Genomic DNA, 27,401 nt, shown 5'->3' with positions numbered 1-27,401 from the left:
AGAATGTGTGGAGAGAATTTCATGGTTTCAGCCGTGGGCCAGCAGGGACTGTTTTTTTTTTGCTGATTGACCTGTGTTCACTTTATTGGGATAAATACCAGAGTCCCTATACCCAATTGTAATTGTATTTAGTTTTTTTCAGATAAGTATATCATCATGGGAACATGTTGAGAGTGTTTTGTGTGGCTGTTTACAAGGTCAACCATGAAGTCTCAATCTCTGCCTTTGAGCGGACATGGGCGAAAAAACCCTGGAAGTGTAATGATTCGAACAACTACAGTTCAATGACAACGTGGTCAAAGCCATAAATTCTGTGATACTCAGAGATAATGTACATTTGAACGCAAGAGTCCTGCAGCAGATGGTGTGGTCTGCATGGAGCCCTGCTGCTTCAGATCATCACGTTGGTCTGGAAATCACATGAAGACAAAAAAGACTCAAAGATCCTTGATCCAGAGAGGGACTATTGCAAGTTGCCTAAGATGCTAATGTAAAAAAAAAAAAAGGGTGTCGAGGAGATCTGTGCCGTTTCAAAGTCAAAAGGTGACTTTTGATGGCTCTTTTTGAAAGCATCTTTAAGTTCGTGATAAATTACTCTATTTACATAATCCCGAATCTATTAGTGAGCAGTTTACAGTATGTTAACATTCATCTGTCATATAGGAACCCAAACATGTGAATATATGTGGTTTATGTTTAAAAGACTACAAACATATAATAGGTTATCTGTAAACAGAATGTTACAAGGTCACATTTATTAGAACAGAGCTAAATGCTGTATTTATATTAATATATTTACAGATTCATATCATATTCATCTTTTGTCAAGGGACAAGATTTGGCCCACAGACCACAATTTGTCCACCACTGATGTAGTGTGTGTGGGATTAAATATGTGCGTATAATGCAAATGAATAAATACAGAAACAAGCAAATGACAAAAGGGATGTAGAGACTATGTCTTGCCTTAAATGTACTAAACTACTACTAATACTACTACTACTACAAATAATAATCATATTATATTTCAAATATCTTGTGACACACGCACACGCACACACAGGTTCATAGAAGCTTCTCAATGGATCTAGTTTAGAGGCGGGTTTAACCCGTTATTATTGACGTGACTTCTGTCCAATCAACGACCGGGGCTTTGAGCGGAAGCGGATGCAGTGACTCCGGCTCTTCCCGGTTGTGTGTTGATGTCTGTAGAGGAGGAGGAGAAGCAGAAGACGAGTGGATTAACACCTGAGCTGCTCCTCAGAGTTGTTGTGTGTCTGTCTTAACTGACCTGTCTCAGGTAAACGATTCGCAGGTTGTTGGTTCACGGCTCTCAGATGAGTTTCCTGTAATAAGAGCGGAGTAGGAAGAGAAAGAAGGACCCCCCCCCCCCCCCGTAAAATCAGCCTGTGTGAGTGCTTCGCTGCTGTGCTAGCTAGCTGCGAGTGCTAACGTCAACAAAAATCATGCTACGTACACATGTGTGAGCCGACGCTGCGACTTTGTCACGAATAAATGTGTGATGCGGTGTTCCCGGTGTTGTCCGGAGTCCAGCGGCGTAAACAGCGAAGTTTATTACCTGACAGCTGCTGAGTCATTAGCTAGCTAAGTTGACCGGCTAGCTAACTATTGTTGTGTCCAAACAGAGGCTGTTAGCCGGCGGAGTAGCTCACGTTGACCTCTCCATCTTTCCCATTAACACTCACACACGTTGAGGTACATGTGTTGTATATGTCCCTACACGAACCACCAACGGAAACGTATCACCGTGCTGTAACAGTTTGAGAACACGGTAGCCCCTAAGTTAAAGCTAAGTCACGACCCGTCAGGACACAGTTGTCTAATGTTGTCACTGGTGTGTTCCGTGTGTGTTTGCTCCGCCACCGAGTTCACTTCATTCTCTCTCTTTCTCTCTCTCTCTGTAGAAACAAGCTGCGACCTCTGGGTCAGTCCATGGGAAAAATCTAACAATGTTCAGCTTTGAGGGAGATTTCAAGACAAGACCCAATGTGTCACTCGGGGGAGCCAGTAAAAAGGTTGGTGTCCTTTGACCCTAACCCTGTCAGGGAGGAGATGGAGTGGATGGTATCATCTCCTTTCCTGTTCCTCACGTTGATGATAAAGCATTGATGATACAGTATGTTTATAATGTTACTGATTAGGTCTTCTGTTTTGTTATTTCCAGGAGGAGAAAGCTTCTCTGCTGCATCGCACCCAAGAGGAAAGAAGAAAAAGAGAGGTAAACTAACATCCAGTTCAAGCGCTCAAATAAGTCCTGAGTTCAGATGACTCCGACCCCATCTGGAGGTGGTCTGAGATGTATATGGCCACGTTATTTAGGCCGTGTGAAGGCAAACCTGCCCCGGGGCCTCAATTAAGGGACCAACTACTCAGCTGACTTTGTTTGTGACACTTTACTTATATTGCTTTCTTCATAGTAGATCTTCATGCAGCTCATTGATTCATTCAGTCCTTCCTGACTTTTCTTGCCGCTCTCTTTCTCTAATGCTTGCTTGCTCGCGCCAAAACGCACACACTCAAACATTGTCACACACATCTGTAAACTCAGACTGGGTAAACACAACATCATTTTGTCTTAGTAAACACAAATGTCATGCGTGATTTTTTTTAATATAGAGCCGAGAAGTTCGATCTGATCACAACTCTGGTTGGGTTGAGTCTCTTTGTCACTGTATGGGTTTGTGCGCTCTCTTTGAAAGATACATTGTGTCTCTGGGGAGGAATTTCCACAATAAGGTTGCGCTACTTTACATATAACCCATATGAGTAAAAGAGTCTGGTAATTTCATCAGGTCTAAATTCTGTTCTTTAACCTGTTAGGATGAAAGAAGACGTTTGAAGAATGCTATCATCATTCAGTCCTACATACGTGGATACCAGGACTTGAAACGCCAGGTAAGTCTGCAAGACGCCCTGTTAAGTTTTCATATTTAACTTCCCTGTTTTTCTTAAGTCAAAAACCAAGTTTTCAAATTGAGTAAAAGTAGGTCTAGGAGCCATATATATATTCACTGAGGAATTCATTTTTGTAATATTTTATGGTTTGTTTTACGGTGTGGTTCTTTATTGACTGTATGACTGTGATTGATAAAGGTCCGCAGTAAAACCCTATTACATGCAGGTGGCTTATGAATGGAGCTAACAGTGTGATGGTTTTGCAGACATAACAAGTGTGTCTGTTTATGTGTTAATAAAGTTTGTACGGTCTCCATGTTTTGATTTCACTTCACATGTATACTTTTCATACCAGGTCTGCTTACACAGAGTTTTTGCAATATTTCACCTGTGTTGTTTTTCTGCCAGTATGCCATCCAGAGGGCGAGGTTTGATGAGTGTGTCAGTAAGACGCATGCAGGTGGTGCTCAGCATGTCTTGGACGGTCCTCGTCTTTGCCTCCTATCAAGAGAACTCATATTTTTTTACAGACAGAGGGTGGATGCACATCGATTGGTGAGGATGCAAAATGTGTTTAATTCTTAAGTGATTGTTGCACAGATGTATTTTCTAGCTAAAGAACAACATGCATACCATACAAATTTGTCTCCGTTTGTCTGTTTCTAAAGATATGGTTATGCCAGAATCTGGTGAAACACAACAGTCAGTTTGTGAAGCTGTTGGCGGGGCCACAGAAGCAGACATGTACGTTTCAGATCAAGACGATCTTAGGCTTCTGCTGCAGGTATAGTCCTTAAAAACTCATTATGAAATGATATTTTAAGCTGCAAAAAGACACAGCAAGCTGTTTGGAACTTTTTAATAATCCTTTCTGTGTTACTCTTTCCTCTTTTCGTCTTCCAGACTCCTGCAGAACTGCAAGGACGACAGTTTAAATGTGGCGGTTCCCATGCGGATGCTAGAAATATTTTCTTCAGAGAGAACCTATCTTCCTGCTATTCCAGATCCTAACTATGTAGCTTCATTACTCGAGCAGATTTTGCACTATATGGTACAGAAAGGTATGTCAACAGAGGAATTCACTGGCTTATTATTAAATGAGGGTATTTATATGCCTTGATATTACAGGTGTTTATATAATAGTTAAGTTTGCTGTAAATCTTTTGGGAGGATTCAAAATGTCTTTATTGCAGACACTTATCTTAATCCACTGTTGCTACCACACAGACAGAAATAAACACACACTTTAAAGCCGACTGTAACACGGGCGGGTGTATGGAGATGTTAAATTTGTTGTGGTATCATTTGATCTGAAGTGTTTGAACACTTTAATCTGTACGTGGGCAGTTCCCGCTCTAACTGGCGCCTGGTCAAGTACATCTCATTGTATTTACAATTTCCCAGAAGTATGACTCATTTTCAACAGTCCTGTTCAAGATAATTCACACTTGTCAACATAATACATTTCGTTTGATTGCTAGCACTATGTCGGCTGCAGAGAGAGCCCGTCCTAGAGCCTAATTAGCCAGGAAAAGTAGCTTGCTGTTCGTTTACAGCTAAAACTACGAAAGATAGGAGAGTAGTGTTTTTTGTCGATGCTGGTTTCTCCTTTTCCCACTCTGTGTATTTAATACTTCAGCTGCTTCTATTTTTAATTCAATTCTGAACTGATAACTGAAAACAGAAACATTTACTACTTTTTATATTGATGTAAAAGATGCTGTAGTATGTCTGTGGTAGATGTTTATTGAAGTCATCCGGATGCCTAATATTCTTTTTTGAATCTTATACCCGTTTGTGTCTTTTGTTCAGGATACTACAGGTCGCTGTACATTCTTGTGAATCACAGGCTCCCTTCCAGTCTGGAGTACAGCGACGCTCCCTCTATCCCTCTCGCAAGCACATTGTTGGAGCACATCCTCAAACCCCTGCACTTTACCTACTCCTCCTGCACAATAGGCGCAAGGTACGGTATCCGTGTGAAATCTGGGCTATTACAACAAGTAGTGGATGGAGTTTGGTTCTTCGATACGAGGGAAATTTAATTATAGCATTTCAGAGTGGCAGGACAGGAACATGAAGAGCAGTGGCTTCAGAATAAATATGCTGAAGAACTTAAGTGGCATTATATGGTCAGAAAAAAAGGACTCAGTGAACTCTGAAATAATTTTGTAAATTCCTTATTGGAGTGGGTCCACAAACTTATTGGTTGTTGGCCAAATGTAAAAAGAAAGGGTTGATAATGGCAACGGCTAGTGGTGACTTGTGTCTGATGGTAAAATTATACACCATGATTCTTGAACTAACAACCAAACTGAACTTTTTGTCGGAGTTCCTTGTGCAATGCCGTATTTGTAGCATGACTTTTTTGGACAAGGTGAATCTCCCAACTTAACAACAAATAATATTATCACAAATAAGTCTTCACACTGTACGTTCATCTGTTGAGACACTTATACAGTGCAGACCTCCCAAGTAGCTGCTTTGTAGGTGAAGAGGAAGGAAAAGTGTTTGCCCCTGGTGAATTCTTTTGGAATCATCCATTAAACTGATCGGACAAACCACAGCAGTTTTTTGTCCCCTCCAGTCAGTGGTGAAGCAGTAATTGCTTCAGAGACCAATTTACAACAAGCCATAAAATGCCCCCAGACTTGCTCGCTCGCCAGAGTGCAGAATATCAGGTTGTTTGCCCTCAGTTTGAGACATTCTTAATAACACACAACAAGAGGACTCCTTTTCTTCTTTGAAGAAAAGCAAGGCGGGAGTGAGAGAAACTTGTGTACACACCGACTCCAACAGCTAATTATCTGACTTGACTCACCAGATGTGTGTGACTGAGCCACACAAAGCCGCTCTGTTTGGAGAGACAACACCAAAGTACTCACGAAGCAGAAAAAGCAGGGTGGTGTTAGAGCAGCCCCCTCCCCCTCGCTAGTTTCTTCATGAACATACTGCATTTAGTTCATATCAGTATTCATCTAATGTGTTAACTGGACCAATGCCCGCCTGTCTAATCTTTTTCGCTTCTCTGTGGCCTTGTAGGCAGTTTGTATTTTCAGCCTTCACTAAGGAGTTCATCTCTGCACCGTTTACCGAGCAGATCTTTCACTTCTTTATCCCGGCGCTATCGGACCTCCGTCTCTCATTCCCGTTCGAGGCCTTCCTGAGCTCCCTCCAGGGCACCATCGCCTCCTCCTCAGCAGCACAGAGCCAGGCCCCGTGGATATTTTACTTTGTCCTCTCTGCAGGGGAGAACTGCTTAGGTAGGTGCACACACACTCCACTGTTTGTACTGTACACTCCTTGTATCATTATATATTGCAGTGTGTTCATATGAAATAAATATGACTCGTTTAAGGCATAAACTCACTGTGAGACGGATTTATGGAGGTGAAGATAGGATTGTTATGTACAGTAATAAAGATGGTGTGTGTTGGCAGGTTCTCTCTCAGAGGAGGGTCTCCACCTGTACCTCCGGGCCCTGCAGACGCTGCTGCCGCTGCTGCCCGTGTCGGAGGGCAGCACCAGGCCTGAGGTGAGCAGCGACTCGGAGGACGAGGATAACGCTGGAATCCATTCATCATCAATGCAGGTATGATGCATTTACTTATTGGATATCAACTAGAATGTGCACAGGCCTAAAAAGAATGATGGTTTTTAATTAGTAATGCTTTTCGTATTTTCAATCAATGCTTGATTTGTACTTGTTAGTGGCAGATTCCCTGAGTTTAGATGTTTGAATCTGTATCAAGCGTTTGCAATGTCACATAATGTGGTTCATCACATCAGGATTTGCTTTAACAAATGTCTCACGAAAAAAGCATACACACAAAACCAGTGAATTTCCTGTTAAACAGGATGAAATGGGACACAAATATGGACTTAGAATTGATTAACCACATGATAAACTTAATGGTGCTTTGATTTAATTCTTTAAACTTTAAAGTTAATTCCTGTCTTTCTTCTCACACCTGTCTCCTTCTCTTTCAGGATGACAGTCGGATATCTGTGCAGTTGATCACTGAAGAGTGCGTCCACAAGCTGGACACCAAGCATCAGACAAACGCTCTGCTGAACCTGGTGTGGAGGGATTCAGCCAGCGAGGAGGTTTTCACAATGATGGCGTCCATCTGTCACACACTAATGGTGCAGCATCGCCTCATGGTGCCAAAAGTCAGGTAAGAATACAAAAACCCTGTTGATTATTTTTTAAACAGCTCAGACACACTTTGCTTTCTCATGCAAACAACAAAAAACAACATAATGTATAATCATCAGACCATAACAAAGGTGAACCAGGCAGTGAAAAAAACCTGATATGAAAATAAATGTAAAGCCTTTTTCATTTTTATTTCATATCATAACATTTTATACATCTTGTTGAGATCAGCTTTGCTTTCAGCGGGCTTGTTTACACACCTGACTGATTGAGTGGAAAACTGTGTCTTTATGTGTTTCTGCGCTGTAAGCAGTAATGTAAATAACGGTGAGATGCGGCAGGCAGTTATCTCTGGTCCGCACCCACTGGCATTTACAACCGGCAGAGGAAGCAGGGATGTCAGGGAAGCTGTCACTCTCGGATGGGGGCAATTACCCCTTCTCAGGTTGATTACATTAGGGCCAGGATGTCAGAGGTGGCGTGGGGCGGTGGGGCGGATGGTGCATTGACTGACGGGAGGTGATCCAGACTGAGCTTCATGCATGGTCAACCTGCTCTAGTTAATTATTAGTAGAGCCCGTTGCTGCTAGTTGATTTGTATGTGTGGGCGGGGATGTGTATGTATAAAGATTCATACCATGTTAGCAACCGTGTTTTACTACATATCTGTTCAGCTTACCTCAACATGAATACATGCACATAGGGACAAGTGATAAAACAGGACACACACACACAGCTGGAGTCTGGTCAGCGAGTACTGTTGTGCCGTAGACTTGAGAATTTAGATGAACTTCAGTTTATCCCCGCGTACCCCCCCGCCCCATCGTTTCCTTTAATTTTTTACGGCTTCCTCCTTCCTTTCGCTTTTATCATAAATCCTGCCCTTCGTCTTCCATCATTATCGGATATCTGTACAAAATAATTAGCTCACTGAGAAAGATTAATCACTGCAAAAGTGGACGGGATAGCTTTACAAGAGGCTATGGGGAGCAAATTGCATCCCGGCCTTGATTTACTGCACTTACAGCAAAAAAAAAAAAGAAAAGTGGGGCTGGCCAGTTGTCCAGTCGGCCCGGCAAGCTGTCTTTTTTTAATAAATATGTAAAATATCTCATGTACCTGCTCTCTGCCTTTTTTCAAAGGACATTGAAGAAGCTATAAAATAATTTAGGGCAAAAATTTAGATTTAATTGTTTTTCAAATTGTTCTCAGCCCAGGTTTGTTCTAGTGGCCTTGTTGTAATTTGACTTTAATTGTTTAGACTTGGATATTTGGTGTAATGTCCCTTTGATGGTTTGGTTTCACCCGGTGTAGCACCCTGTCGCTAACAGAGCTCGCTGTGATAGAAGTGAGCACAGATGAGCTTTGGTCCTTCATTTACTTTTGAAGACTTGCTGTGATTTTCCCGTGTGTTGGCCATGAGATAATGATGTTGATCTTGTTTATACAAGAAAAACACATTTTTATTCAGGCAGAAAATCGGTTCAGTCATCATGGTATCAAATCTGACCCCGAGCACGCCTGTTTTTTCTGCTGAACAGAGATTCTTTCATTACTGCGAAATGAAATGATCCTGGCATGATTCATCAAGCTGCTTTTCTCACTCACACACACACACACAGAAACACACACACACACGCAACCCCTTTTGATGTCTTGACTTTGTTTATTAGTGGTTCATTCCATGATTGAAATGGGGGTTTGGGTTCTCTCAGGCCGTAAATCAGCATGTCAGCTGGCATTTAGTGCTTTGTTTCCCATTTCAATCAAACACCCGCATCACTTGTTATGAGCCCACTGCACTACTCCCCGCTTCTCTCCTGAGCCTTGTTGCACTGACAGATGGCGCGCGCTCGGCTCAAACCATTTTTCAAGCCGCACCGAGGGCCGTGTGACACTCTGCTCCGGACGCTCATTTCCATTTTGGAATTTTTTGAATGGGTTTTTGTAGATTGAATGCGGGGATGGGAATTTGAGCGTTGACATTGAGATGAGAAAGTTCGGGAAATGCAGAATTCCCTTTTCCCTTCTCTTCCCTCCTCTTGTTGACCTCTAGTCCTCTCCTCCACTATGAATACATGACACTGCCCTATTAAAGGCAAGCATCCTTATAGGTGTCAGTACTGCCACCCTTCAGACAAGGGCCTATTATATGCAGGGGCTACTTTATTTTGCCTTTTAGCTTACTTACCACATTATTGTCACCTGTACTTACCCTCTGTGTGAAAAGCCATGCAATTTAGGAGTATACACAAACACACACACACTTGAACAAAGAGCAGCTTCACACCTTGGTGCCACAGACCGTTGAGTGCAATGCGACTATAGCGAGGTATGTGGGCCCTCCTCAGTGTTATCATGTAATTCACCGTGAGTGTGGAAGCATGCTGGCGCTGCGGGGTCACAGCGAGGAGCAGGCTTCCCCTCCTCCTCCGTCCTCCATTGTCTTGCTCCCCTGGCCATTAAGTTAAATGGGCCTCCAGCAGGAAGCCAGAGGGCTGTTTATGACCCGAGCTGGGCACCCTCGCCAGCAACTAGTTTACTAATGGAAGGTGCCTCGCCTAAATAAAGCTTAATGGCTCATTTAATATCTTTTCGGCCCTCACAAGGTATATAAGGGGAGAGAAAGGCCAAGAAAATTCTATGAGGAAAACGTTGGATAACGCGGCAATTTATTTTGTTCCCCTCCTTTTACTTGTGTCCTCTGGTTAACGGGGCAAAGTTAACAATCAGAGCATAGCAGACATATTGGCGGAAAGTCATTTTACTGTTCTTCACACTGATTGTGTCATCTGACTGAAATAGTTCTTTAACACATTCTGCTTTCATCTCTTTAATGTGTCTCATCTCCCTGTTTGTTCTCTGCAGACTTCTGTACAGTTTAGCTTTCAACGCACGTTTCCTGAGGCATCTCTGGTTCCTGATCACCTCCATGACAACTAAAATGATCACTGGGTGAGCTATTGCTGTTGTTATATATCTTTGTAAGAAGATGCTTATGAATGCAGCATATTTATGCTTGCATCTATACTTTGTGCCTGGTACTCAGTCCCGTCCTCTCTGTGTTTCCCCTCAGCTCCATGGTGTCGCTGCTCCAGCTGATCTCACGAGGTTCTCCCATGTCATTCGAGGCCTCGAACCGCATCATTCCCCTCTTCTATCTCTTCAGCTCCCTCTTCAGCCACTCGCTTATCTCCGTGCATGATAGCGAGTTTTTCGGGCATGAACTGGAAGGTAATAAACACAAAAACGGCCTCATGTCTCTATAAGTGCCATATGTTATATGTTCTTTCAGAGCTTTGTTGGACTAATAGATATAGTGTCTGTGGTTTCTGGGATCTTTAAAGTCCGATGTCGACTAGGGTGGTCCACTAATTTCAGACTCTTAAAGACTGAAAGGCTAAAGCAATGCATATTATATATATATATATATATATAAAAAATAGTATTTAGCAGTATTTATTACTCATAAAAATACTCTGCAGACAAGTATTTTCCCGGTCAACTTTTCTCTTTCGTCTTGTTTTTATCCCCAGATGGAGATAATGGCCATCTCTTCAATGTCATCAATATATATATTTAAAGATGACTTTGAGCCACATTTACTCTCTCCCTTCATATAGCTCATCTCCAGCTGAACATAATCACAGCTGAGTCAATGAGCAAATATATCAGGCTGTGTTCAAACAGGTGTTTTCTGCTGTGAAATGTTCATTTGCAATGTCTTCACAATGGACAATAATGAGTGATAAACAAACTCTATTCAGGACACACCTCATCCTGGACCTGCTGTTCTTTGCAATATAATGTCTCATTAATGACTGTTGCTTTCATCTATTGAATTTTGTCTTGCCGCCATGGGAATGTGAAAATCAATATCTGGAAAAGAAATACAGAGATGAATACGTTCTCCTTCTCAACAGTTCCGACGCAGTCCTCCATGATGCCCTTCACACTGACGGAGCTGGTCACTTTGTCTCGTTGTCTGAGAGATGCATGTCTGGGAATCATCAAGCTGGCCTACCCTGAGACCAAAACAGAGCACAGAGAGGAGTACATGGTGGCCTTCCGCAGCGTGGGCGTCAAGACCAACTCTGAGGTTCAGCAGCGTATCCTGGCCGAGCAGAAACGCTGGGTGCAGCTCTTCAAGGTAGGGTATAGCAAATTACTCGCATATATATGTTAAATAAAATCACATCTGGCCTTTAATTCCATTTATTTTCTTCACTCAAATCCTGATGTGAATGCAGATATCGTAAATATGTTGCTCGAACTCTTCGCCTATCGTCCTCTTGCTCTCTTCCTTGTGTCTCTCACTCTCATTGTTGACTTTAAATAGAGCCCAGGAAATAAAGTGAGGGGTATCGAGAAACTGCTGCCACTCTGTGTATGTCCGTGTTTGCACTCTCACACATGTACACACAGACTCACACAACAAACATGCTAAGCATCTTGACCTCAGTGATTTAAAAAATCACCTCAAAGTAACAAACATGCTAACCAGTATGTTGTTATTTTAGGTTATTTCAGACACTAAGCAGTACTGACATTACATTGTATTGTTCTTAATAAAATGACAAAGTGAAAAATATGATTCCAGAACTGGCTTTAGAATTGGACTGTTATAAATCTATTACACCTGTAGCATGGACCATTCCTCATGTCTTATCTTTGCTATTGGCAGCTCATTCATCTTGTCTGTCAGTGATGGTGTCACCTCTGAATGGATTTCATCGTGGAGAAGAATTTCAAATCAAACTCCTCTTTGCTCGGAGTGTAAACCGTGATCTGCGGCACATTAACATGAGGCTTAATAGTTGTGTGGCCTGTCTGTGCGGTCAAGCAGAGTGGCCTAATGCTTCCCTGTGCTGGATGGAAATCGAGCATGTGTGCATGAGCAGGCAAAGACAAGGTGGAGCGCTGCCATGGAGGTCATCCATTGGTTATTTACCCAGAGGAAATGAGGCAGAAGACAGCATTAACTTCATTCTCCTCGGCTCTTTTTCTCATTCCAAGTCCCGCGTTTCATTTCTCCTTTCTCCTCTCCTCCATTCTCTGTCAAGGAAACGGTAATTAAGCGACTCTGTACAGTCAGTCTTTGACAGAAGGATTTAAAAGTGAACACTGTTGTTTCTGTGAGAAGGTGGCAAATACGCAAAGAGCATGTCAGTGTTTTTCATAAAGGATCTGCTCAAAGGCCTCTTGTCAGCTAAAACGACCCATTAAAGAAGTGAGAAGCAGGGGAAATGCATTTTCCAAATTGAACGGTGGGATTTACAGTCCGTTTAACGCTGCTGACCCCTAACACGCTAATGTTTGGTTCGTGTCATCAGCCGTCCCTCCCCATCTTTTATCACCTCCATTGTCGAGCTATCTATTTAATTGAAAGAAGTTAATTGAATGAAAATGATCAACTAAGCTTGTATTAATATTGCTAATGGAACTTTCTTCTTGGCCATGTTTGGAGAACGATGTCACGCCGGAGTTTGGGAAAGGCCCATTAAGGCTTGCACTTAACCCGATGGGCTAATTAAGGAATGCTTATTCATTCCCAGAGTCAGGGGGTAGGCCTCCTCCAAACCCATCGCCACGTGTCTTTTACAGCATTTTGCACTTGCCATTATTGCGGACTCCAGTTGCCTCCCAGTGATTGGCCGAGATTGATTGTCACTCTATGAAAATGGCGTGCTTTGGAAAAGAAAACTTCGATTGAAATAATCTAGCTGGGGGATTATATGGAAATTGAGTGGCTGTAACTGTTATGGCAGCGCAGACGTAATGAATTGTCGTGCATTGGCACTCATGAGGTTATATGATGGGTGTCACAGCAACAGTAGACCTGTTCAGTCCAAATAAGACTGAAATCTTTACATTTGCAAAGTAAATGTAGTATTATAAAATCTTTGGTCTCAATCCTGGACTTCTGACTGAAATCCTATTTCTGAAAAATGTACATTTATCATCAACTTTACCCAGCAGACAGTGTTAATGAATAAAACAGATTCTGTTGGCGGTCGCCTGAAATTGCTCTGTGAACGTTACAAAGTGACATCAGGGTGAAATATTGTTGTAACCCTGAACCGTCTGCAGGCGAGGCGAGAGCCACGCTTCTGCATGCAGCACTGTGAACCGCTGCTGCTGCTGCTGCTGTGTCTTTTGAATTCTCCGTCCAGTGGCTGATGTCAGCAGACCTCGCCAGTAATTAACAGGGCTGGACATTGAGGGACGGAGTAGGTCGTTTTTCTTTTATACTCCCCATAAATGGCGCACTAATGGCTGAAGTCTCAAATTGCTTTTTTTCCCTCTAAGACAAGGCACCTGTTTGTCAATCTCTCCTCTGAAATGTACTTGATTCGAACGTTTTGTTGTCTAACATCGGATTTGATTTAGCGTGGCAACAATTGACGGAGTTCGAGGTGCTAATGTGTGTATGGCTGCACTTGTCTGTGTGTTTGATCTACTACACAGGTCATCACTAACTTGGTGAAGATGGTGAAAGCTCGCGACATTAGACGACCTTTCTGTCCCGCAGGTCATTGGCTTTCGTCGGAGGTCAACATCCGTGCTGATAAGGTACTTTACTGTCGTCACACCTGTTTGGAGTTAACCAGGCAGATCATTGTTGCATGTGACCGTGAACAGCAGTGAGGCTCACATGTGTGTAATTATTAGCTCTCGGATTTATTAAGTAATAATAATAATTGGTCTTGAATATCAAACCTATTTCATAGAGAAATCAAACTAAAAATGTCATGTTGGTATCAGAATGGTGCCAAACAACGTTAACATGCAAAACAAATAAAAACTACAACTGTTTAGCTCCAGCTGACTGGAAATTAAGCTTATAAAAGTGTGATTGCAAAAGTTACTTGAAAGAAATCGAATTGCTCATTGAAGTTCCTGTGTGTGTATGTTCAAGGGTAGCACCTATATTTAGCTACATAATATACAGTAGATATGTAAACTGAGGCCCCTACCTATATTCCCAGGTTGGTTTGACAGGTTGAACTGACCAGTGTTTTTCACCTCCAGGTCACACAGCTGTACGTCCCCTCTGCAAGACACGTGTGGAGAACGAGACGGATGGGTCGCATCGGGCCGCTCCAGTCAACACTCGATGGTACAGTAATCTGTGTTAATGTTTTTGTTTTGTCACGGCACATTAAGAAAACCCTTTTTTGTTTGTCGTGCTTTAATTTTAAAATGGAGCGATACATGTACATGTTAGTATGTCTCCTTATGCCATGAAAACCTAAACCCTTACAGTGATCCTGCCCCGTAGTTGTCTTTGAATAGCCTGTTAATGTTATTTCTCCTCAGCCCGAACAACTAGACTCTCAGCTTGTTATTCACTTTGCTGTACTTAATGCACAGCACTGAGCAGCTCCACAGGCAATGGCTGGAAATTTAGAGTTGTATAATGCTTGTGTCAGCTTGATACATTGCCCAGAAAATCATCCTAATTGCTGTCCAAAGTCACCTTCTCCGTTTGCTGCTCTTATTCTATAGAGCTGTGCATTGAAATGCATGAAGAAAAACAAGGAATCATCTCACTAGTTTATCTCTATACTAGACAGAGAGATGAAGGTGCAGGACTAGGAAATATATAATAGATTCCCCCCTTTCAAGTTAAAGTTTAGCTGTGAGCAAATGCTTCTTAGGGTAAAGTCTTATTTCATTTCACAGGGACAGAGTAAAACCCCTGAAAAAGTCATTAACCTTCTCTGTTTTCAACAAAGATATATCCCCACATTTTCTCTTAATTCACTCAATTAGGCACTCAGAGGAAAGCACAGTGATGCAGACAGGGCTTCAGCTGGCTCACCCGGGTTTCTGTGAAGTATGGTGTGAAAACAAGCTGATAACAATGTGTGTATGATCTACCTAATGCCACTCAGAGGCTGCATGGGATAAATTCAATTAGTGTGAAAGTACCTGATGAGCTCAGCCACATCTGGTCCATGTGTTTGTCTGGCCTTTTCTCATTTCCTTTAATGGACAGGCCCGAGGCTGATGAACGAGCAACGTATTGACCACTCCGCGGCTATATTTCTCCTCAAAGATGGAAACCTGATGGCAAAATGCAGATCAGATTGACTAATTGGGCAGAATAATTGAGCTGCGGTGGACGCAAAGTGAGGAGGGTGAAGAGCGGTTTAGCTATTGTGGCATTTTCTTCGTGGGCTAAACGACCTAAACCCAGAGTTTAATACAAAACAAACATCAGCTTAATGGATTTAGCCCAACATGTGGACGTGCAGCTTACAGTTGGGTTAATTAAAAGGCTGAAGGATGGCAAATGTCTTTAATGGCAGTGCTGTAAGCTGTGCACTGGATCTTAACTACTGAACTAAGCACCGTGAATGGTAATGATAATGTCAGATGAGTGTTATACACAGAGGAGCGCTGGATGTTGGGAATCACAAGCTAAACTTTAAACTAATCAAGACTGTGAATTGAACAGATACTGTCCTGGAGAAGTCAAAATAATTGTTCTCCCTTTCATCATTAGTTTATTGTCCAGATATTTAATGATTAACTTGTATATATTTTAGAAGCATGTAACCTTTATTTTCACAGTTTGTGGAGAAAGTTTTACAATCATCTAATTCAAGCTGACAATTGCATAAAAAAGATGCTCTGCAATTCAGCCGTGCTGCATTGATAGAGGACAGTGACGGGAACTGAAGATTGACTTGGAAATGTCATCGACCTAAATGCATGGATAGTTTTTTTTAAATGTTCTAAGTACAAAGTTATAGTGCAGTGGAATTGGAGTAGCTACAAGGGTTTGGATGCCAGCTATAAAAATACACTTTGAGTGGATCTCTTATTTCTGGATAAAAGGGTTGAGAACAAATACTTAAAACAAGTTTTCAAAAATTTCATATAAACTCAACTGTCATCAGGATTTGTGGGATCATTCCCAAAGAGGTGTAAGTAAGAAAGATCCGAGACGGGAGTTATAAATTGATCGATCTAACAAAATACAGTGGATTTGAATTACTAAATGATTACCAGAAAAGTTAACATGTCCATTTTCTTATTCAGTGACCTCTTGTCACCCATTGCTGGGACTTTAATTTCTCACCAGTCCTTATATTGTGTTTATTTGTCTTTCTGCAGTCGGCATGGAGCCCGCACAGCTGTCTGTGTCCGAAGAGAGACACCTGGCCATCCTCACAGAACTCCCGTTCGTGGTTCCCTTTGAAGAGCGAGTCAAGGTGCTGCACCGTTGTCCCACCGTCAAGCAAAAAAATACACATTTTGTGTGCAATATTAGAACAGAACTGTGCTTTTGCTTTGTGTATAATTTTGCTGTAAATTATAAACGTTGTTTATATAAATATATTATATAAACGATGTTTATTTTTATATTGTTAAATTATAATCTATTATATTTAACATGTTTTTGAAGGGAAAAATTTGAGTTCAGTTATGTGATAATTCTTTTGCAACCAAAGCCAAGTTCATGTTATTACATTTTGTATGTTGAGCTGGACCTGCACACGTCTGTGTCAGTGAAATAGGATCAGTTCTTACAGGAATGAACAATCTGCTTTTTTATTAGATTTAATACAATTACCTTCCTCCTTTCTGTGACTTTTCACCCTGAAAAAACTAAAATATGGGGTGATAAAGTATAAGTGACAGAATGCAGTTAAAACCTATTGTTGAACATTTAAACCTTTTCACTGACCCTGCCGTCTGGTTCACGTCTTTTTAGATCTTCCAGAGGTTAATCTATGCCGACAAACGGGACGTTCAGGGGGACGGGCCATTCCCTGATGGTATCAATGTCACCATCAGACGAAACTACATCTACGAAGACGCCTACGATAAACTCTCTCCAGAGAACGGTAGGGCTGGCTTCACTGTTTGAATAAAAGCACTATTTTACGTCTGCATTATGTTGTGTTAAATGCATGAGGCCGACGTACTTAATCATCGCATTGTCTGGAAAATGTGCTGTAGCCGTTGTATTGGGTCCCTCATTAATTTTCAATGTGACAAGTACAAGAGGAGAGGAAGTGCGGTGCTGTAAATGTTTGACGCTGTCACTGAAACTCTTGTTATGGTCTATAAAAGCTTAATATTGAGGATCGAGTGTCCAGTTGCATTAAAGATGAAGGTTCGCTCTCTCCTTGTGCTGAATTTCGGTAAAGCGTAATTGTGGTTCTGATTATTATAATGGATCACATAAAAAGCAGAATCAATTATTTTAAGTCACCTCTTTTGTGTTTGAATTTGAAAGGGCACTTCAGTGGGGCCACTCTGATTAAAAAGAGTAGTATGAGACCTGGGCTGAAGACATGATCTATATCATTTATGTGTCTATAAGTTATAGCCACCTTGATTTATCACTGTACATTAATTATTCTGAAAGATGACCTCTTATAGAATTTGATTTGAATATTCTAAGGTCAAAAAATTGCTTTCTTGGTAAATATGTTTGTAAGGGCAGAAAACAATGCGCTAGGGTAGATTTAAGGAACATGGTATTTTAAGCTTTAAGTCTTTTTTTACAGGACTATAACGTCATTCTTGACAAGTTTGCTTATTGGTAATATAATAATCTATAATTTTAAAGTTAATGGAGCCCAGACATTTTTATTTTGCATACGTCTGTTTTTTCCTCAGTATTCGTCTGCTGCTTTAAAAATGACTGCTTTGAAAATTGAAAGATGAAAGTTTGAAGTAATTGTATGGCGTCTAAATCTCTAGCTCTTTGAATGTGTAGCAGAAAGAAAAAGCCCCAAAACTCCGGCCTGTGTCTAAAATCCCTCTTTTGTCTACTGAGTCATTCCCATATAGTTCTGGTCTATGGTGAGCAGTAAATTGTGATTACGGATATTAATGATCTTTGTCGTTTTGTGTAATCACTGCCCATCAGTCATTTTCACATCTGTAAAATGCTGACACTTCAACTGTGTGATTGTTAGCAAAAGTATTCATCACATAAAAATCCTTTTGGTTACATTTATGAACAGAAAATATGGCCACAATTTATCCTAACCGTGAACATTATTGTCCAATGTCTCCGAGATCCTCTTTCTTTAAACCTCCTCTGCTCTGTGGTCTGTTAGAACCGGACCTGAAGAAAAGGGTCAGAGTCCATCTCCTGAATGCTCACGGTCTGGATGAGGCAGGCATCGACGGTGGTGGCATCTTCCGGGAGTTCCTCAACGAACTCCTCAAGTCGGGCTTCAATCCAAACCAAGGTTTCTTCAAGACCACCAACGACAGCCTGCTGTATCCCAGTCCCACTGCTGAGATGCTGGTGGGAGCCTCCTTCACGCGACACTACTACTTCTTGGGCAGGATTCTCGGAAAGGTGAGTAATTAAAGTAAAACCTAGTAAAAATAATACTGATGTGAGATATTTCCATGCCCTCACATAAAAAATGCAAAGTAACATAACATAGCCCCTTAAAACAAGGAGGGATAATGGACGATAATGAAGCTCTTCACATAAAGAGAATTGTAATATGAAATCACTGATGGCCTTAACTTAATGACCAAGACGTCAATTAATAACAGTCATAGTCGGTGTCAACGCTTCCCTCGCTGTTGATGTAAATTCAGAGGTTGTTCTGTGTTTGCTCTGGACACTGACAGCGTTTAGGAGAAATTGCCGTCATTTGTTTCATAAAAAGATTTTAGGGTTAGGGTGAGATCTTGAACCTCGCACTCCTGCAAGCCTTAGTTTTCTTAATTGGCTTTATGCGTAATCTGTTGACAGCGTTGTTTTCCCCCGTCCAGTCCTTCTTCCGATGGCACTATTTATTAGAGCCTAATGTTTCTAAATCATCCTTAATGCATGTGGTAGTGATTGTTTATCAAGATGCCTTCCTCGTAGGGGGGGCTGGCTGGCTGGCTGGCTGGCTGGCTATCATCTCAACCTGGAGAAGAATTACCTCATGACAAGCGGTCGCCTCTCAATTAGGGCTTCCATTAGCCGATGATTCCTACCCCTTGTTTGTGTAGTGATTGCATTTGGCCGGCACTAAATCAGTGGGCCCACACAGACAGGACATAAATAAGCGTTCAAACCATGTGGTAATAGCATTTTGATCTGTTTTACAGTCAAGAACATCCAGGTCTCTTCTCTCTTGCTAAGCCCGAGATGGTTCAGTCCACTTCTTCTCTGTGCTCTATGCAAGTGAGAAATGATCAATCAGCAGCCCCCAGCGCTCCGCCCCCCACACCCTCAATATTGTGCTCTCCGTAGCTAATGGTTCAGGCAATTAGGTGGGGGGAAATTAATTTGAATTTGACTTTCAATTAACCCTATCTTAAGTTCCTCTTTCTCCATAAAAATGGACGTTTGAGTGGCCATTTGAGGGGCGTATTGATATTTGTTTAGTGCCGTTACTGCCTGGGTAAAAGGCACTCGTTTATATAGATTGGGATTGCATCACTGCTGCCGCAATGTGCACAGTGCACGTTGCGGCTCAAAGGACACAGGAGATTAATACTGTTAATTAATGTCCAAGGCGTGCCATTGTTGTGGAGGTGATGTATTACAGGCAGGAGTGGCTTGTCTGGGGTACTCACTGAAATGGGATTGAACATCAGAATAGAGGCCAGTCATCATCCTTCTTCCTCACTTGTCCACCCCGCTGGCAAGCTGAAAGATTTAAGCCACAAATGGGGAAACATGAAAACAGGTTCCTTTTGCTTTTGTGCCTCAAACCTTTCAGCCTAGAGATCAAAAAGGTTAATTTAATTGCGATGGGAGTGTTTAGTGATGTCAATTTGTCAAAATCCCATTTCTCATTATGTAATATGACCCATGGGAGGTCCCTGTTGTGCTTCATTCATCTCTCATTGGTGCAAAACCTCCAACCTCATCAGCAGTGGCCTTACCACTCTGTAAACTATCAGGGGTGAAGAAAGTTTCATCCTCCTCCCTTCTTCAACAGCACACTCCTGCACAGTCTCTCCTCACTAATCTTCAGCAACTGACGGTTTAGAGGTGTGTGAGGTTGGCCCCTCTGATTGATAGAGATGTGTTTGAAAGGCATTATAATTTTATTGATTCTTAATGCTGTAAATTAAGGAATTTATTTGGCAGCTAACAGAATGCACCTGCAATGTTGCTGGCATTTATTCCACCTGATGGCGCCGCGATCTGTATTAATTGCGTTGCCACTGCACTCACTTATATTAAAAGGCCTGGGCCATAATAATTAATTCTTTCCAGCCCAAGTCATTTTGGCACAATTTCTGGCAATAAACACTCCTAAATAAAGTAAGTGGCATTGAAAAAATAGGGCTACAGGTTTTTTCCATATACTTATTGCTGCCTCTTCCCGGCACAAGTGTTATTGATAGGTTTCAAGGGGCCACGCAGCCCATATGGTCTGAAACGAGCTCCGGCCACTAGAGAAATACTAAGTGGATTATTTTGCATAAAAAATAGACAATGTTTGAAGTTGTGCAATTAACCTGTGTTTAGAAAATAGCCGTGATTTATGTGGGCGTGTGTGTTTTAGATGCATGCATTATGGAAATCCCCTAGATTTATAATCCATTTAGCTGATGCGGTCAGGGTTTTTAGTGCGATCATTTATAAAGACCTGTATATTTTAATGCCTCCTACAGGCTCTTTTTCGGACTATTCCAGTACATTAGCTTTGGGTTTTATGAGTCACCTGCCCGGCTGTGGTTCTTAATGGCACTTTAGGTCAAGGTGAGAATTGGCATTTATAAAGTTTGAGGTGGGTGAAACAGAAGCCGGTGTGCTTGAGATAGATTGTGTTCCGTGTTTTGCTCTATGTCACCATGATGTGAGCAGATTTACTGTCTTATCACTTGATATCTTGATCACTTTCTTTGATATAAGAGCAAAAGGCAAATCTAATGTTGCCTAATGTCCCTTGTAATCAGATTTTTGTTGTATATGTACCTGCTACTTAATGCAGGTCCAGTGGTTAATCTTATCTAATCATCATGTTTTATTCAGTGACACCCAAGTAATAAACAGTTCCTGCTCCGAGCATTTCCTCATTTATACCAGCTGACTGATGTCTGTAGGTGAATTTGTCAGGATGTCCCTTGTCTTGCTGTTGTCCTCCCGTTGACGTCGATATTTCACCCCCAGGCGCTGTACGAGAACATGCTGGTGGAGTTGCCCTTTGCCAGTTTCTTCCTTTCCAAACTTCTGGGAACCAGTGCAGATGTGGACATCCACCACCTGGCCTCGCTGGACCCAGAGATGTACCGCAACCTTCTCTTCCTCAAGAGCTACGAGGGGGATACGGAGGAGCTGGGCCTCAACTTCACCGTGGTCAACAACGATCTGGGAGAGGCTCAGGTGAACAGGGTCGGGTTCAGGGTGGGATGGAGTATGTTCGTTCATCCACATGTTCATTTTGTTTTCCATCTCACTATCCTGGTCAGTAAGTCTCGTTCAGCCATCTTTCCCTCCTCATGTTTGACTCCTCTCTTGTGGCGTTAATAATTCATTTCCTCCGTGATGTACCACTTTTCAGCTCTGGAAGAGATAAAGCACGTTGCCACTGTTGCCCTAAGCTCTGCTGCAGTGCAGGGAACACAGCGGCTCTGTTGACCATTCCACCTGCCTTTCCCCCAGAAATGATCTCAGAACACGCCTGACAGAAGCAACTAGCTGCTCTTAAGCACGTCCCCTCCAAAGCTCAAGGCTGCGGAGACGAGCGGCCGTCATCACACTGAATCACCTGGGCCCAGACCTGCACTCTGCCCCGACCCCCTGTTTGCTCAGGGCCTTAACGCGTCTTATTAGCTCTTCTCAAACAACACCTGAAATGGCAGAGTCACTATGTAGCCTTCCTGGTGGCAAATAGGGCATCGCAAACACGATAGGGAAAACAATTTGTGAAAGATTAGGCACACACCCGGGAGCAGTCTGCCCTGCATTTGCCCTCATGAGATAGCCAGAGTAAGCAAGATAACGACAGTAATTCTCTTACATTAGCACATAATCAGAATCCAACGTGGGGGAGGAAAAAAGAAAAGAAAATGATCACTCATCAGTTCAGCCTCATGCGGTTACACAGCGATTAGGGGATGGACAAAGTAAAAGTGGATACTGTGGATTATAATACAATCTGGTTGCAATTGAACGCCTCTGTTTACTTATCAATCAGTTCTTGTTGAGACTGCGTCAGAGAGATTCTGATTCATGTCTATTGTCCTTTTTGACTGTAGTTTGTGTTGTTGTTAAACAAACATCCTGTTGAGGGTCATTCAGTTCTTTTCTGTGTGTGACTACTGTTGCTCAAATGTTCATGTTTGGTGTGTGTTGGGATGAATTCAGGGAAAAGTTGGGAAACTCGCCTTGTTTGTGTGCCTGAGTTTTTTCTTTAGCCCCGAATAATTTAAGGTTTATTATCTATTTTTTTAAATCTTAATTTGAAAGGAACTAAAGCTATAAAAAGATGTAATGGACTATAAAATACAAGAATTCTCTCAGTAAAATCGTGTTAGATTTACTCTTTTATATTAATATTTTTTGGGCATTAAACCTTTTTTGGATTGATGGAGTTTTAAGCATGAAAGGGGAAAGTGAGAGGGGAAGACATGCAGCAAAGGGCCAGGTTGGAACCGAACCTGCGTCCACTGCAGAGGACTCGCATGGGATACCCGCAGATTTACACTTTGTGTCGTTTGGTTTATCAGTGGTGGTCAAAATGTTTAAAAAACAAAAAAGTGAAGATGGAACCTAAAGTCACTGAATCCCTGTTTTTAAAAATGAAGTCGTTAAACATTTACGACACAAGATCACATTCACCGAATGCAGGAGAACTGCGGCGGAAAAAAGATGAACATTAAATTTTGTCCCACCGTGGCTGTTATGATGTCATCATACACTCGGCTTTATGAAGAGAGATAAGCACATCCTATCAAGTGCTAACTGCTCTAAAGCTAATGAAAAGAGAACCTGGGGCCAAATTGTATTGGACCAGATGTTCATTGGACGTGCTATATTTAGAAACACTGCCATGCACTTAAACTCACACGTGCACGCACACACACACACACACACACACACACACACACACACACACACACACACATCAAGCCTCACCTTTAATCAGAGTGCTGTTGGAAAATATTCAATTACCTTTCTGTGATTGAATGAAATCCACCTGGCACAATTAAAGCACTTACATTGTTTGTTGGTCATCTGGCAGGAGAGGCGGGCTCAGTGATCTGCATAATGAAGTATGCATATGGCTGCCTGACAGTAATATTACTCAGAAACAGAAGGAACGATCCATCTCCTATAAACATGAAATATTTTAACTAAACCTAAATCTGTTTTGGATCCAGGTGGTTGAACTGAAGCTGGGAGGCAAAGACATTCCTGTGACCACAGCCAACCGGATCGCTTACATCCATTTGGTGGCTGACTACAGACTGAACAAGCAGATCCGGCCTCACTGCCTCGCCTTCAGACAGGGCCTGGCCAATGTGGTCAACCTGGAGTGGCTGCGGATGTTTGACCAGCAGGAGATCCAGGTAATCCGCGCATGAACAAAACAAAACTGCTGATTAACACAGAACACAATCGTGGGTCCCTAAAACATATGTATGTTCTGATGCTTTTTAACAGGTGCTGGTATCTGGGGCTCGCGTGCCAATTTGTCTAGATGACCTGAAAAAGTTCACAAACTACTCAGGTACGAGCGAATACCATTTTTTTTACGCTCCATATGTTTGAGGTGCTTAGAAACTCAAGCTGCTTTCAAGATGCAGTACTTATGAAAGTGGCTTATACGATATCTTCTTGTCGATCATCATCTCCTTCAGGCGGGTACTCGCCCACTCACCCTGTCATCACCATCTTCTGGGAGGTGGTCGACGGCTTCACAGACGACGAAAAGCGCAAACTGCTGAGGTTCGTCACCAGCTGCTCCAGACCTCCACTGCTGGGCTTCAAGGTGAGACTTCACCCGACTCAAACTTCCACTCCATCTTACTCAAATCTGCAGACTGTGTATTACCTGTATTATCGCCATGTTTGCCAAGCCCTATAGAAGGGAGTGTTCCCTCTTAATGGGCTTGTAATGAAAATACCTCGTCTGATAACAGCCCTCAAAATGATCATTTTCCAATTAGGCGGCGATAAGAGCGAGCCAGTGCGGTGAAGCCTTATCTCCACGTCCACTGTTGTTTTGTAGTTCATGACCTTCGTGTGTGTGTGTGTGTGTGTGTGTGTGTGTGGTGGGGGCTTGGTCAGAGATCTTGACTACACAAATATTACCATTCAGAACTCGGTAGCAGGTTGAACCTTTGCACTTTTCCTCTCTGTGTGACACAGCAGCGATTCCCTGTTAAATGAAAACATGTAATGCTTCTAAACATTGTTTCAGCCTCCTCATTACTGCTTCCCTCCTCCTTCTGAAATGATTTCCTCCCTTATTGGAAACCATTTGACTTTCTTACTGACTTGATTTGTGGGACACTTAAGTAGTTTGAGATAGGGGGAGAAAAGAGCAGAAAGTGTTGCTCGGGCCCATTAAAGTGTTTTTTATGCGTCTTACTTCATCTTAACCAGAAGCTGTAATTATCATATGATTGGTTTTATGACTGTCATTAGTTAAGAAAATCTAAATGCGTGAGACAGCAGAGCGAGGGAACAAAACTCTTCCTCAAATCCCTTCGCCGTCCCTCCTCTTGAGGGTTTAATAGTTGCCTTCCCTCCACATTTAATCAATTTGACTTTGGCCGCCGTGTGGATGCTCCCTCCTCCCACCCATCTCTTCTCCAGGGCCGGAAAGGGGCAGTAATTCGTAGGGGGAGCGGCCCCTGACCCGGCCCTCAGCCTGAGCCAGCTAAGCCTTAATTAGCTGTCGTGAAACGGTCCAGGATTCATTAGAGGAGAAATAGCTCTGTCAGGAGAAGCCATTTAAAAAAGATGATTGAAACTCTCCTTTTTCCCCAGAATGATAGCCGCGGTAATGACACTTTCTCAATAAGCAACGATAGTTTAATACGGTAATTGTCAGAAAAATGGGGTCATTACGGCTAAGCCCCCAAAGAGCCATTTAATCGGGCGAGTGTGGCCGCTGAGCCGTACTCGCTAACTTTAAATAGCGGGATGAAATCAGGGCGGAGGCTAATTCGGCGGCTCGGCTTGTGATGGAAACGCTCAGTGTCACCGTCTGCAGATGAGGTGGCCTCATCACACGGAGGCTTGATTTAAAAAATGCCAGATAGACAACATGAAATGACCATTCCTCCAGACTCTCATCCAAGGGTCAAGCCGTGGGCCGGGTTCCTGCTCGGTGCCTTTCAAGCACTAATCAGATTTCCAAATTTATCCTTTCACTGTATTAGCTTAGCGCTTAATGTCTGTCTTTTAACATTTATCCCCTTGTGGAATTTGACATTTATTGCCTAATTGGGATTGCTTTGGACACGGTGATCAGCGCTGACTAGATTTCCCCTCTGTCTTTAAACACCTCATGATGAGCAAAGTCTTTTGAGCTTTAATCTGCAACCGCTGCCAATTTGTCATGTGCTAACAAAGTATGTACGCACACAGGAGCTGTACCCGGCCTTCTGCATCCACCACGGCGGCACGGACCTGGAACGCCTGCCCACGGCCAGCACCTGCATGAACCTGCTCAAGCTGCCGGAGTTCTGCGACGAGCACCTGATGAAGAACAAGCTGCTGTACGCCATCGAGTCGTCTGCCGGGTTCGAGCTGAGCTGAGGGAAGGGGGGGCGACGGCTTCTCCGGCCCTGCATCCATGGACTCTGTGTCGTAGTAATGGGAAGAAGAAGGCTTGGGACAGAGCGAAGGAAACAAGAACAGGGAAAGAAAATGATGCACTGACCTGCCTGATTTACTGTGTGTTTGTGTGTGTGTGTGTGTGTGTGTGTGTGTGTGATTGTGTGTGTGCCAAGTGAAAGGGTGGGGGGGGATGATCACCCACAGACTGAAAGGAAAGGGATGAAGCGCAGTAGGAAGCCTTTTTTTTTTTTTTTAAATCCTTGTTGCTTTTAAGAAATTTAAATGTTTAATCGCTCGTCAGAACACTTCAGTCGAGTTTTGCAGGAAATATAATGCGCCGAAATAAAATCAAGAAACCAACGGTAGCAGCTGCTCTCTTGTGTAATCTAACATGAACGGACAGTTATTTTTCACCAAAGATTAAGTGGCATCATATTAAATAAAAAAATAAAAATAAAAAGGCAATATAAGAACAGAAGGGCAGACTGGAGGACTCTGAAGCCACCTTGTGATGAGCCAAGGGCTGCGGAGGAGCTTTGTGTACAGCCATCATTTATTTTCACACAGAGGTCATCAAGGCGTCAGTTTTTGTGATTTCTCATATGATTATTATGACCAGTAGTAACTATCGTGTCCGATAACCATGCACACGCCATCAGTGGAAATGACTCGTACTGCTGGACTAACTGGGGGGGAGGGGAGGGTTATATGATGTCGGATTTGTGAATATGTACATGTTTACAACGACTCTTGTATTATTCATTTATTCAGTATTTGTACAGGTTGTTTTTTTCTTTTCCTTCTGTGTGCGAATGGAGGCTTCGTGTTTTCACACATGCTCGCTAAAGGTGAACAATCTCCTCCCTGGTCGGGTCCTGAGAGTTTGCTCTTAGGGAGCAAAACCGCAGCGTCACGTCGATAAGACTCACAACTGATCAGTGTACTAACCGGGTGAAGACAAACAGAAACAAGAGTGTATGGAAATGAATAAACCCACTTTTTTTTCTTTTTTGCAGTTTCTTCCCACAAGTCTCTCTCCCTGTTGCTTGTAATTTACAGTAATGAGCGAGACATAAAACAGTGCTTTGTGGGAAAATCTCCTCCTGAGTTGTATGGCCTCTGACATATAATTAAAGAAACATCCAGTTAAGAAACACTGAGCAGAAGTATTCTGGCCTCGCATTATCGGGCTGAGCACAAATTAAGATTGTGTGCGTTTGTCATAAATCTACCTGCCCTCTGATGCAGCCCGGCGAGGTATCCATCGCTCCTTGGATGGAGTCCATCTCCCCGTCCCCCGTCCTCGATGCTGCTGCCCCCTCTCCTCCACTCAGAGCCCGAACCCGGAGCAGCCGCCGGGCCGGGGAGTGCCGAGTGGTAATTGGGTCTTAAAAACCAGACTTGTCATTGAAATGAGGGATTCATCTCAATTACTATGAGATTTATTTAAGACTATTACCTCGTGATGGATTATAACTGACAAAGTTAATGCAGGTTGTTATGAATCATCCTCGCTGCGCAATATACTTTAGCTTCCTCTCAGGCCTTTTAGGGGCTAATTGAAGCTTTTAGCCTTGTTTATCTTGCTGCAGAGCG

General features: G+C 42.6%; 1 protein-coding gene across 1 annotated transcript; it reads left to right on the top strand.

Annotated features, from left to right (window-relative positions):
- The first annotated feature begins 1,162 nt into the window (after positions 1 to 1,162).
- On the top strand, positions 1,163 to 26,816 carry ube3c (ubiquitin protein ligase E3C). The gene is made up of 24 exons (XM_053412244.1): positions 1,163 to 1,300; positions 1,926 to 2,036; positions 2,186 to 2,239; positions 2,842 to 2,916; positions 3,325 to 3,471; positions 3,585 to 3,700; positions 3,820 to 3,977; positions 4,729 to 4,882; positions 5,959 to 6,179; positions 6,357 to 6,508; positions 6,907 to 7,094; positions 9,944 to 10,030; positions 10,152 to 10,309; positions 10,999 to 11,225; positions 13,544 to 13,648; positions 14,108 to 14,195; positions 16,202 to 16,299; positions 16,803 to 16,935; positions 18,163 to 18,410; positions 21,183 to 21,395; positions 23,396 to 23,584; positions 23,679 to 23,745; positions 23,876 to 24,006; positions 25,614 to 26,816. The coding sequence occupies exons 2-24, from the start codon at positions 1,971 to 1,973 to the stop codon at positions 25,782 to 25,784; spliced, it is 3,246 nt and encodes a 1,081-aa protein (XP_053268219.1). The 5' UTR covers positions 1,163 to 1,300; positions 1,926 to 1,970; the 3' UTR covers positions 25,785 to 26,816.
- Positions 26,817 to 27,401: the final 585 nt, after the last annotated feature.

Source organism: Pleuronectes platessa, chromosome 20 (genome assembly GCF_947347685.1).
Source record: "Pleuronectes platessa chromosome 20, fPlePla1.1, whole genome shotgun sequence".
In the NCBI taxonomy this organism is placed as follows: Eukaryota; Metazoa; Chordata; class Actinopteri; order Pleuronectiformes; family Pleuronectidae; genus Pleuronectes; species Pleuronectes platessa.
Note: the sequence above shows the minus strand (reverse complement) of the source record. Positions and strands in the feature narration are given on the sequence as shown.